The 12,053-nt window shown below is 35.1% G+C and overlaps 1 protein-coding gene across 2 annotated transcripts in view; it reads right to left on the bottom strand.

Moving 5' to 3' along the window:
* Window positions 1–953: 953 nt before the first annotated feature.
* Window positions 954–12,053, bottom strand: part of NAA15 (N-alpha-acetyltransferase 15, NatA auxiliary subunit) — a 68,194-nt gene continuing 57,094 nt past the window's right edge. Inside the window, exons 17-20 of one of the 2 annotated variants that reach the window (XM_061142379.1) lie at window positions 9,361–9,459; window positions 4,445–4,588; window positions 3,446–3,543; window positions 954–2,407 (exon numbers count right to left, since the gene is read on the bottom strand). In XM_061142379.1, the coding sequence (XP_060998362.1) occupies window positions 2,207–2,407; window positions 3,446–3,543; window positions 4,445–4,588; window positions 9,361–9,459 (542 nt within the window). In that variant the 3' untranslated portion in view covers window positions 954–2,206. Of the gene's footprint in view, window positions 2,408–3,445; window positions 3,544–4,444; window positions 4,592–9,360; window positions 9,460–12,053 lie in introns of both variants that reach the window. The other variant, XM_061142378.1, reaches the window with a different exon arrangement.

Raw genomic sequence — 12,053 nt, 5'->3', positions numbered from 1 at the left:
AAAATTGGGTTGGAATACAATATACATGTTAGGAATTTAGCTCCTCATGGGTGGCCTCTGCATCAAGAGTTCTTAGTACTTATGAATATTCATTCTAAAACAATCTACATCATTTGAACATTGTCAAGACAAATATAAGAATTTCATTTCAATATACAGTAGAGTTTAAACATAATTCACACACACACCCCCTATTTTATGGCTGGTGCCTCCTCCAAACACCTCATTAGTGGCAGAGGTAGCACTAGTGTTCTTTACCAACAATAAGAACTTCAGTTGCCACTCATAGGAGAAGTTGAAAAAAGTTTGTTTTTTTTTTTGCCATCTGTTAAGATGTTCCTGAGACAGGGCCAGTTAACAAACATAACAAAGCACTAGAGTCCAGTCTGTACTTGTCTTTACACCACTAAATTACTAGACTGGGATGTGGAATGCAGGTCATGTACTATGAAATGCTGAGTTTAGCACAATTGTTCAATCAGTAAAAGGATCATGTCTCCTGAAAATTCCCTTTAGAATATACTTTCTATAAACTAAAAGTACCACAAAAAGGTCAATTATATATACAATCGATTCATTTTACTTAATATCCTTATTTGCTGAGATCTTGCAAATGCAATGAGAATACAGAGCCTCTGGCTAGTTCTCAGTGTTTGGGTTTAAAATTTTAAGGCTCATTTTCTCAAACAAAATAGTAGTTCTCACTTTTCCTTTCAAATTACTAAATATTCATAGTACCTGCTGCCATCCTAGCGCTCAAGGAAATCTTAATGCAGGAACAGCACTATGCTTGCTTAATGGAATTTCCCTGACACCAACACTAAGTCCATTCCAAAAAGTTCCCATCTGAACTAGCCTTACAGCACATTACACTGCCTCTGGCTTGCACCTCTGTTTCCACCTGTGTATTTTCACAGAAGCCCAACACATATTAGTTGAAATATTCACACAACTGTTTTTCAAAACAATTTATTGCATCATATTTGGTACCTTATGTTTGACAACAAAAAGGAAATTACATCTGTAACTGCAGGAAAAAGAAGCTGGTCTGTTATTGAAAAAAAAAAAAGAAGAAAGAAAGAAAGAAATCTTGGGCCCTTTAAAAATTACAAAGTCTTGGGCTTGCCTGAAACAACTGAGCAAGAAATATATTCTTAGAAATGTAGGGCTTCAAGTATTACAAACCTGTGACACTGTGGAAAAATTCCAGAGGTATCTAAACTGCAGCACATTTTTTTCTGCATATCATGAACAAGGCCTGCTGAGGTTTTTAACTATTAGTCTCTTGATCAGTCATAGAATGGTAGTCAGGAGTTCTGCTCTTTAACTTCAAGCCATGGTAGATTTTCTTTTTTCACTCTTGGGTGAAAAGTTCATGCTTGCTAATTAGTTGGTGCCACATCACAGTGCATTTGGTTCTTGCATTACAGTTTTAACAAGTTTGGCCAAAACAATGCTGAAAGGTTTGCATTGTTATTTTAGTTCTTCAAGTTTTAGTTAGAATTGAGATTGTTCCAACTGGTTCCTTCAGTTAAAAACTGTGGTACAAGAACACCAAACTGATCATGTACAGTGAATTTTGGAAACACAACAAGCGTATTGAACACCCTCTAGGTTTTCTTATAATTCTGCTTGGTATCTATATGTCCCAGCTTCTACAACATCAAGCATCTGTTGTAGGCTTCTCTGTAAATAGTGATTCACATTGCATACTTCCTATGGTCATAATCAACCCCGTAACAAAATCAGTTAGATGCTAAAGCCCCAACAACTCTTTGTGCTCAGTGAAAGAATCCAGTGCTAAAACAGCATTTATGCTGTCTGAGATATAGTAAAATCTCACAAGACAAATTTAAAGTAATATTTCTGCCACACACCTGCTTTGTTAGCCATAACAGCCTCCAGATTTTATATAAATTAGTTTAAAAACATGGGTGGGTAGGTAGGAATAGGATAAGGTATCTTTTTTTAACCCCTCAATTTTAGCAGCTTTTAATTTTTTAAGAAACTGAACCTATATCCTGTAATATGTTAGATATTTTATATATACTTTTTCAGCAGGATAAAAAACGTAAAACACTATTTGAAGGCAAGAACATTTACTCTTCTCATTCTGTGTAAGTTAGAGCAATGCAGCAGGTGCGTGACAAAAATATTATACACTAGATATGGTCCAAAGTCATTCCGTTTGCTTGTTTAATGATGTTCAAATTTCATTGGCCAGTTCTTCAGTTTCTGCAGAACTATCTCCATTAACTGTGATCTTCATATCCTCTTCATATCCAGGAGGCATGAAAGCCAAAGCGTAAGGGAAAAGCTTGTGACAATTTGCTCTATAAACTTCAGCAGCTTCTTTACAGTCTCCTAGGCTACCATCACACAAGGCTTCTAATACCTCCATACATGTCTAGAGAAAGAAAAAAGGTCACATTATAATTTGCTTAAAAGAAAAAAAAACTTACTGTGAATTTATTGGACATTTCATTATCAAAAGGTTTCTAAAACAAGAGGCAAAATGTACATATTTAAGATACAGAAAAGTATTTATTCCCACTATGCATTCCATTAGAATTAGTTTCTTCAGAACTGCAAGCTTTACACAAAAGGATGGACATATTAACAGGGTCAGGACTAAGGTGAGATAAGCAAGGGGTGGGGTGCTACATCCAAAGACACTCAACTCTCAGCAAGTAACCTCTGGCAATGTTGCCTCAGCCTACCTGGCCCTGTGCATAAGTGTTGACATTTCCATGCCACTGTCAACGACTATACCTAAGTCTTTAAATTTTTTGGAGGCTCAGAGCCAGATGGCAAAATCAAACATTATTTTTTAACCTTCTATTCAAATTAAAGAGAAGCTTTACGGTATGTCCACTGATGAAGAAGGAAAGAGAGTCTCAGAAACACAAAGGATATACATCCAAGGCAAATTTTTCATGACTACTAATAATTCTTTCAACCAAACCCTTAAGTCGGTCTGCTTATATTTTTAAATGGTTCATGGTGACTTGGCATTTCTCATGCTTTCTTTCTTCACCTTTTCACTTGGAAAATACTACGAAGTTTCCAGATATAAGTAGCCCACAAACTTTGACTGTCTACAGGTACTAATCTAACTGAAAGTGGAAGTGTTAGTTGCTCTGTCCTATGCGACCCCATGGACTGTAGCCAATCAGGCTTCTCTGTCCATGGAATTTTCCAGGCAAGAAATACTGGAGTGGACAGTAGCCATTCCCTTCCCCAGGCATCTTGCTGTATATGTGTGCACACATATAATATCTTAAATAAATTTAAGATAAATTAAGTTTCTGAGATGGAGTTATAATAGTTTGGAGAAGAGTATGCATAAATAACAAAAAAATTAATTGGTGAAAATTATTCTGGGGAAAATAGAAACAAAGAGAGTCAAGTAACTCTTACAGAGAAATAATGAAAAACTCTTTACCTGGAGGTTTCTGTTAGTGAGGGATTCATCAAGTGTCGTTGCCAACTCTATAGCTCGCTTCTGACTAGAAGGATCTAAATAATATACCATTTTGGCAGCTAAATGAGAGGGAAAACGGCAATGTTTTATTTCAAGGTAACACCAGCATTTTATCTTCTATCCATTCAAATATAAAAAGCAAGATCTATGTGCACACAGTGTGGCACTTTACTAGAAAAATGGGAATAGCCATTTGAAATGCTGTTATCTGAAAAAACAAAAAACACAAACCTGATGGAGTAGACCAGAAGCAGTCTAACTCTCCAAACTAAGAGAATGGTTAAGGTAAGAGAGACTATGAAGAAACACCAATACTTCTAATAACATCTGTCTTTGTGTGGTGGGAGCATGGATAGCTCTCTTCTTTCTAGAAGGAACGTAATCTGGGATTGAGGAGAACACTCATGTGTCCGTGTGTTGTGATGGAGAGGCGTGTGGGAGACACCCAGCCCTGACAGGCATGAGCACACTGCTGAAGCACTGCCCGTGGTCCCATCAAGAATGGAGTCTGGCTCGATAGCACAGACTCTCGCCAGATGACCCCTGCTTGTAAGATGGTTTTCAGGTGCTCAGTACTGTCAAGTTTGACAGCTTATATAAGCATGAGAAATGAAAGATGGTTGCATCTAAGTGAATTTTAAGAGCATGCCAATGAGAGAAAAAAATAAAAAGAATGATTCTCCTTCAGTGTATATAATAGATAGCTAAATTCAGTTACACCTGCTTCTTTATAATGCCTATGCAGAACCAGGAGAAACTACTACCCTTGATTCATAGTAATGATTTTATCCAAAACATTTAAAAATATAAAGGAGGTTAAGCTGTCTGTTTCATACGATTAAAACGTGACATACACATTTGCCTCTGCCATACAAAAAGTGTGTAACCTGTCAATGACCCCCTGTAGTAAAAACTGAAGCTGTTTTAGAGGCTGAGATAAGGACAAAATAAACTGATTACCTGATAATCTATGTGGCAATGAATCAGAATTCCTTTTCAGAAAAGTTTCATTAAAGTTCTTTGGATTCGTTGCTCCAAAAAGACGATTCATTTCTTGTTTTAATACTGTTCTAACTGCATCAGGTAAATCTTTACTTTCACACACTGCTGAAGAAATTAAAAACAAACTGTTATTAGGCAGTTAGATATTGATACAATTTGTGGAATTAAGAAATTATCTACCTGATGAGGTCAATGAAACAAAGCAATTATATATACAAAGACGGGATAAACTTACTAATAATCCAACATTTAAAGAAAAGCTAATCTACATAAATTTAAAGAATGTGTTGCTTCAGCAGAATAATCTAATAATTTTCTAAAGGCTAGCAAATATAGTGCAGAAGATTAACAGAATTTCCCTCACCCTATCCCATATTCTTCTGTACCCAAGTAAACCATTACAAATTTATCAGTTAAAAAAAAAAGCCATGGATCTCTATATTCAGTGATTATGTGAACTGAGCTATCACTACGTAATAATTTCCAAACGACCACCAAAGCATTTTCCTGCAAGGAATACACTGTTGTCATCATATGCTTTGGCATTCAGAGATGGAAAAACTGACTCCCAGCCTCTCTGAGCTGAATCCTAGTTTGGTATGGAGAGATAGTCTGGAGCTTTGAGCCAGACTGACATGAGTATGATTTGAGCGTGGACAAATCATAACCTCTCTGAACCTATTCCTTGATCTGTAAAATTAAGGTGATATCTAACCCAGAAGGATCACAGTAAGAAAAAGCTACAAATAAAATGTTACTGTTTAGTCGCTAAGTTGTGGCTGGCTAGCCAGGCTCCTCTCTCCGTGGAATTTTCCAGGCAAGAATACTGAAGTGGATAGCCATTTCCCGCTCCAGGGGATGTTCCCGACAAAGGGATCAAACTATATCAAGCCCATGTCTCCTGCATTGGCAGGTGGATTCTTAGAGCTGAGTCATCTGGGAAGCCCCACAAGTAAAATAGCTAATGACATAACAGATATTCCATATACTGTAGGTACTATTTTTGTCACAGACTGAAGAAAACATAGATTTTCCTTATGATTAGAAACTAGTGTTGTGGCTTTCAAACTCTTGACTACAACCAAGTTTCTGTACTCTGATGAGCATGTTTCCTATAAACATAACTTATTATGGGAAGCGAAAGTTTCACAGAACACTGACTCTTACATTGTGCAGCATATTCTTGTATCTTATACTCTAATTTATTTCTATTTTAAGTTTTCAAATGCTTTCAAATGATAATGACCCACTCAACTTCTTTCATTTTCTCACTAATAGATCACTACTCTAAGTTTAAAAAACACTGAACTTTTGAATAGCAAAAATCCAAGTGAAATATTGTACATGTAGTTAGTAACTAAATAACTGATTGATATGTGCCCTTTGTTGGTTGAACAGCATTTCTTCTATCATTCTATAGAATTGGTTAACTCAAATAAGTGAGCTACTAATTAAAGAATTTAGCTTAATCTCCATTATGCCTGTATTTTCAACTTGGATTTGGCAAATTTATCAATATTTGTCTTGCGGGTGGGGAATGGGCTTAGGAGAAGAGTGAACTGGAAGGAGAAAATCTGTTAAAATAAGTTATAGCCAATTACAATGAATATTATGTCAACAAACAGGTATCTATAAAATTTGTTACTTCTAGTGGCCTCAAGTGGTTTGCCTGAAATGCTTTCAGGACACTTTATATATGCAGACAGGAAAATAATTTATGGCTCATAGCTGGAAACCATACTTTTCATGTTTTTCATCACTTTCATTAACTTGTTTTCCTCAGATTAAAAAAATCTCAGAAAAATCAAAACTGCTATTAAAAAAAATCCCATACAGTTAAAAATACATATATATGAATATATATGTCTTGTGTTTAGGATGTGTCAAAGAGGGAATATTTAAATAACTCCCGACATCGACTAATAGCTATTTCCCTTTTTCTGTATTAATAGTTTATATTAATAAAGCATTCATTTATTTAACAGATTAAAAAAGGAATGTTTCCAAAAACACTTCCTTACTAATTCACAAGTTGTTTCTGGTCAACTAACTCAGTTTTCTCCTCTAATCACTAATCACATAAACTGGAACTGCAATTTCCAGGAAGATATTAATTACAATCAGTCAACCAATCAATTCTGCTGTAGCAAAATTTAGAATGTCCTATGGAAGGAGTAGCCTCAAATGTCCCAGATTTATTAAATAATCTTTTATGGGTGAAGACTAATGGAGGCACAGGGAGTCAATCTAAACATTCTGTGACACTGATAAAAACTAACCAAAAATTACTGACGTCTCAAGAAAGTAAAAAATCTCAGACTATCTAACTGTCTTCCATGATACGTTAAACCTTTTCCAAGGGGCCTATGAGTTGAGTCCTGAGATACCCTAAAATTAAAACAATGTTTGGTTCATGTTATTGGCAGACTGAATAAGTTTAGTTATCACCAACAGTTAAAAGTCACATTAAAGTGGGGGCTGATTCTTAGCAAAAGGAGTTTCCCTGGGTTCCCAGACTAGCCAACATTTTTTTGTTAAAATTGCGGTAGAAAAGGATATTTTGTGTGAGATAATGATTACTTACTACTGGTTACAGTACAACCTACTGATTACTACTCAAAACAGCAAAATAAATAAATGACCATATTAATTAAGCAAGGTTTTTTTTGGAGGAAATACATAAGTACAGATGAGAAATAATCTGCAGAGAAAAGGAAAAAATGAGTTTGTACAAATGAGAGAGGAAAATAATGTTAAGATTCATTACAGATTAAGGTGACCAAAAACTACTAATTTTAAAAACATTTAAGGGAATATAAACATGTAAGCAGGTATCAAAACAAATGAATACCTAAAGTCCTATTTCTACTTAGAACTGACCAGAAATATAATTAAAATTGCCCTAAGTTCTACAACTTAAAAAAAAAAAAAAAAAAATGAAAACTTGGACGAGATACTCTCATTTGCATAATTAAAGGGGGAAGGGGACATCCTATATAGCAAATGACTTCATGGGGCGATTACTACTGACACTAGTGGTGTAACATTCTAAAGATTTGGAAGATGCTCATAACCATGCTAAAGTGAACATTCACTTAGAGAAGCTTCTACAACTGATAAAGGAAGTGTGGAGCCATTGTTTTTTCTTTTTCCTCCATAATTTCTGGAAAGGTGTTACTGTGAGGATTTCTTCATAAAGAAATTGCTACAATATAATTTAATATGACAAATGTGCTCCTGACAAGTTACTTCAAAATCAAGTATTTTTCTCAAGAACCAAGTATATTAATTAGTAAAAGGAACTCAGGGGGTTTACAGTAACAAAGATGCCTAAATTTAGTCAAAATAAGGATTACTTTGTAAATCTCTTCCTGACAATGATATCAGATGAATACCTGAAGCAATGACAATAGCTATCATTAACTCCACTCAATTAATTCTCACTTTTAATGTTAGGACCATTCTTTGTTCTTCTAAAGTTCATAAGCATTTTAATTTTCTGAAACAACTGTTACAAGAAAATGGTTGTATGTTCATTAAGCCACACATTCATTAGTATTTGCTTGTCACTTCCAATTTTTATTTCAAAGGAATATAACTCTAACTCCATTAACTTTATATGTACTGTTTTATTATCTTTCAGGAAAGAACTGACTGTATAAAAATGAATTGTGTATATATATTGAAAATAGCTTGAATGCATTTCATCCTAACTGAAAATGATTTATGGCTGTTATTTCCAGCCTTAACTTTTTGATTCACGATTTCAAAAATTTTTTTTCTTTAATACCAAAAAAAAAGACTAAAAAGAAACTTCCTTATTTTCACTAAATACAGCAATTACTTCTACTTTCTATAATATGACTACATTATTACTTTAGCTTCTCTAACAGGAAATCACTTTTTTGACAAGCATAAATATGATCTAAATAAGGCTTTACCTTTTATTTTTTTTTTACCTTTTCTTGTAAGTCAAAACAATGCTAATTTAGCATTTTCAAAAGAATGATTGGGATACCTAGTTTAATCTCATTATTTTTATATAATGCATGGATTCACATGGAACTGAGTACTTAGTAATGAGACAGCTAATAGTATTTTCAAATTCTGCAGACTGTTCTACTAAACGTTCAATTCTCCTTATCCAGTTACTTAAAAACCAAAACAAAAAAAAACACTACTTGACTATAGAAGTACTTTATTCTAAATTTAAAGCTCTGGTAGTAGAAAGAACAATATGAAGATCTGGGCTCTCATTCCTGTTTCTTTACTAATTATTGGTGTTATCTTAAATAAGTAATTTAGTGTTTTAGTGTCCTAGATTTCTCAACTATGAGGGGTAATTGGCATAATATTCCACCTTTCGTTTTCTAAAATTCTGTAGCTTTACTTCACATTAAAACTTACATATGGATCTTACTGACTAAACATTTGAAAAGGACAACAGTTTGTTTTAAAGTTACTTTTACCCTACATTTACTGACAAAAATTTTATGATTCAAATCATTTTGCTAGAGACAGGTAAACAAGATAATTTGTCAATTTCAAAGAGATTTTTAAATTTTAGAACAATTAACTACGTCACATAATGAAACACGATACAAAATTTCAACTTATTAACCTTTAAGAAACAGAAATAAAGATGATTCTCAAATATCTGGACTGAATGATTCTGTGTCAAAATCAGGTAATACTTCTAGCCTTAAAATAAAGACCTTCACCACAAAGAAAAGACTTTGTTTTTTCCCCAGGATAACTTAATACACAACAGCTTTAAAATGATTTGCGTTTATGATAAACTTGTATAAATCACTTATTCAGTCACTATCAGCTACTGTAGTCAAATACTTAAGTAACAGAAAATTAAAACATACCAGTACTAAAGAGTCGAATCATACATTCATGAAGCCAGGGATGACTAGAATCAATAGCAAATGCTCTCTTTACTGATTGTAGCATCAAAAGAAACTTTTCTATAAAAAGGAAAAAGATATATTTTGATCATTTAATAAAAAGAGATACCCTCCTTTAGAGGACTAATAGTATCTTACAATTAGAAAAACTCATTTAGAGTCAATCACATCTGGACAGCAACATATGACTGAAGCAATTGACTTCCTCAGGTTAGCAACATTAGCTAATATTTTCCACGCAACATTAAGAAAAATCGTTTTATTAAGTATAAAAAATTTAGATAGCACTCAACATTATTTGGACTAATGCCACATAAACAAAAAATTTTTGAAGCCATTTCACTTCTTAATCTCCTTTATGTAGTCAAATAAACAAATTTTTCCTATTACTTAGAAAACTTCATTGTTTATGCTTGAAAGTAACATTGTTTACACCTTTCTTGTGTTTTGCAACATGTGAAATCATTTCCCTTCCACCTCACTGTTCCTCTCCGGTCAATCCCTGGCTTCTCTTCCCCATCAAAGGTAGAGTATTGACCAAGGTTATGTTTTTAATCACCTTCTAATCTTTCCCAATGCTATCTCTTCCCACCCCATCCCCCAAGTTTTCCAAGCTTTAGTAGTGTCTCCACCTGATGGATGGAAAAGTGTGCCCAAATACTCACCACAATTCCAAGTCTCATCCACAGCCGTTTTTGTTAAGACTTCTCTAATACGGTACAATTCTCCAAATATCAAAATCTGAAACCCTAGGCTCCTCTGACAATTCATTTTCCCCTAACCCCTACATTCAGAAAGCTAACAATACGGCTATGTCCTTTATCATTGCCCATTTCAGGCTGTAGCAATAGACTCCAAATGCTGGAGAGTAATTGAGAGGTAGTAGGTAGCAAAGAAGCCAACTCCACAGGATTCAGACTGCCTTTCACTACTGAAAGCAGAACAGCTTTTCTATTTGACACTTCGGGGTTCCATGCAAAAATATTTGTTTAAAAAATATTTGTTTAAAAGAGAGCTGTGTTAACTATTAACAAAACTTTAAAATTATTGGACTATTTATTAAACTAATTTTCCAAATTACAACAGGAGCACTGTGGAAAATATAGAAGAAAGTATTTTAATCACTCAAACTCCATCAAGAGACAATCTCTTTATGTTTTGATCTATTTTCTTCTTAGCTAGTGTTCTATTTTACATACTCATATAAGTATCTTAATAGAGATTAAAATAAACTATAGTTACTTCTGAACCTTATTTTGAAACAAATGTTATATAGTAACCTTTCCCCAACATTTGATAATCATGATTTTTTGAAGGATACTCTACAGAGGTATCATTTTATTCTATCTCTTTTAGCAGGACAGTTACTGTTTGGAGCAGTAACTTTTGTCAGATGTTACTAACCAGTTTCTCTTTCCTTGAATACCTATCACCTTAGTGATACAATTTTTTTTTTTCAATGAACCATTTGGATTCAGTTCAGTTCAGTTCAGTCGCTCAGTCGTGTCCGACTCTTTGTGACCCCATGAATCGCAGCACACCAGGCCTCCCTGTCCATCACCAACTCCCGGAGTTTACTCAAACTCATGGCCATTGAGTCGGTGATGCCACCCAGCCATCTCATCCTCTGTCGTCCCCTTCTTCTTCTGCCCCCCCAATCCCTCCCAGCATCAGGGTCTTTTCCAATGAGTCAACTCTTCGCATGAGGTGGCCAAAGTACTGGAGTTTTAGCTTCAGCATCAGTCCTTCCAATGAACACCCAGGACTTATCTCCTTCAAGATGGACTGGTTGGATCTCCTTGCAGTCCAAGGGACTCTCAAGAGTCTTTTCCAACACCACAGTTCAAAAGCATCAATTCTTCGGCGCTCAGCTTTCTTCACAGTCCAACTCTCACATCCATACGTGACCACTGGAGAAACCATAGCCTTGACTAGATGGACCTTTGTTGGCAAAGTAATGTCTCTGCTTTTTAATATGCTATCTAGGTTGGTCATAACTTTCCTTCCAAGGAGTAAGCATCTTTTAATTTCATGGCTGCAATCACGATCTGCAGTGATTTTGGAGCCCCCCCAAAAATAAAGTCTGACACTGTTTCCACTGTCTCCCCATCTATTTCCCAAGAAGTGATGGGACCAGATGCCATGATCTTAGTTTTCTGAACGTTAAGCTTTAAGCCAACTTTTTCACTCTCCTCTTTCACTTTCATCAAGAGGCTTTTTAGTTCCTCTTCACTTTCTGCCATAAGGGTGGTGTCATCTGCATATCTGAGGTTATTGATATTTCTCCCGGCAATCTTAATTCCAGCTTGTGCTTCTTCCAGCCCAGCGTTTCTCATGATGTACTCGCATATAAGTTCAATAAGCAGGGTGACAATATACAGCCTTGACGTACTCCTTTTCCTATTTGGAACCAGTCTGTTGTTCCATGTCCAGTTCTAACTGGTGCTTCCTGACCTGCAGACAGGTTTCTCAAGAGGCAGGTCAGGGGGTCTGGTATTCCCATCTCCTTCAGAATTTTCCACAGTTTATTGTGATCCACACAGTCAAAGGCTTTGGCATAGTCAATAAAGCAGAAATAGACATTTTTCTGGAACTCTCTTGCTTTTTCGATGATCCAGCAGATACAGGCAATTTGATCTCTGGTTCCTCTGCCT

The sequence above is a fragment of the Dama dama genome, chromosome 5 (assembly GCF_033118175.1).
Source record: "Dama dama isolate Ldn47 chromosome 5, ASM3311817v1, whole genome shotgun sequence".
NCBI classification, from domain to species: Eukaryota; Metazoa; Chordata; class Mammalia; order Artiodactyla; family Cervidae; genus Dama; species Dama dama.
The sequence above is the reverse complement of the archived record's forward strand: the minus strand, read 5'-3'. Positions and strand labels throughout refer to the sequence as shown.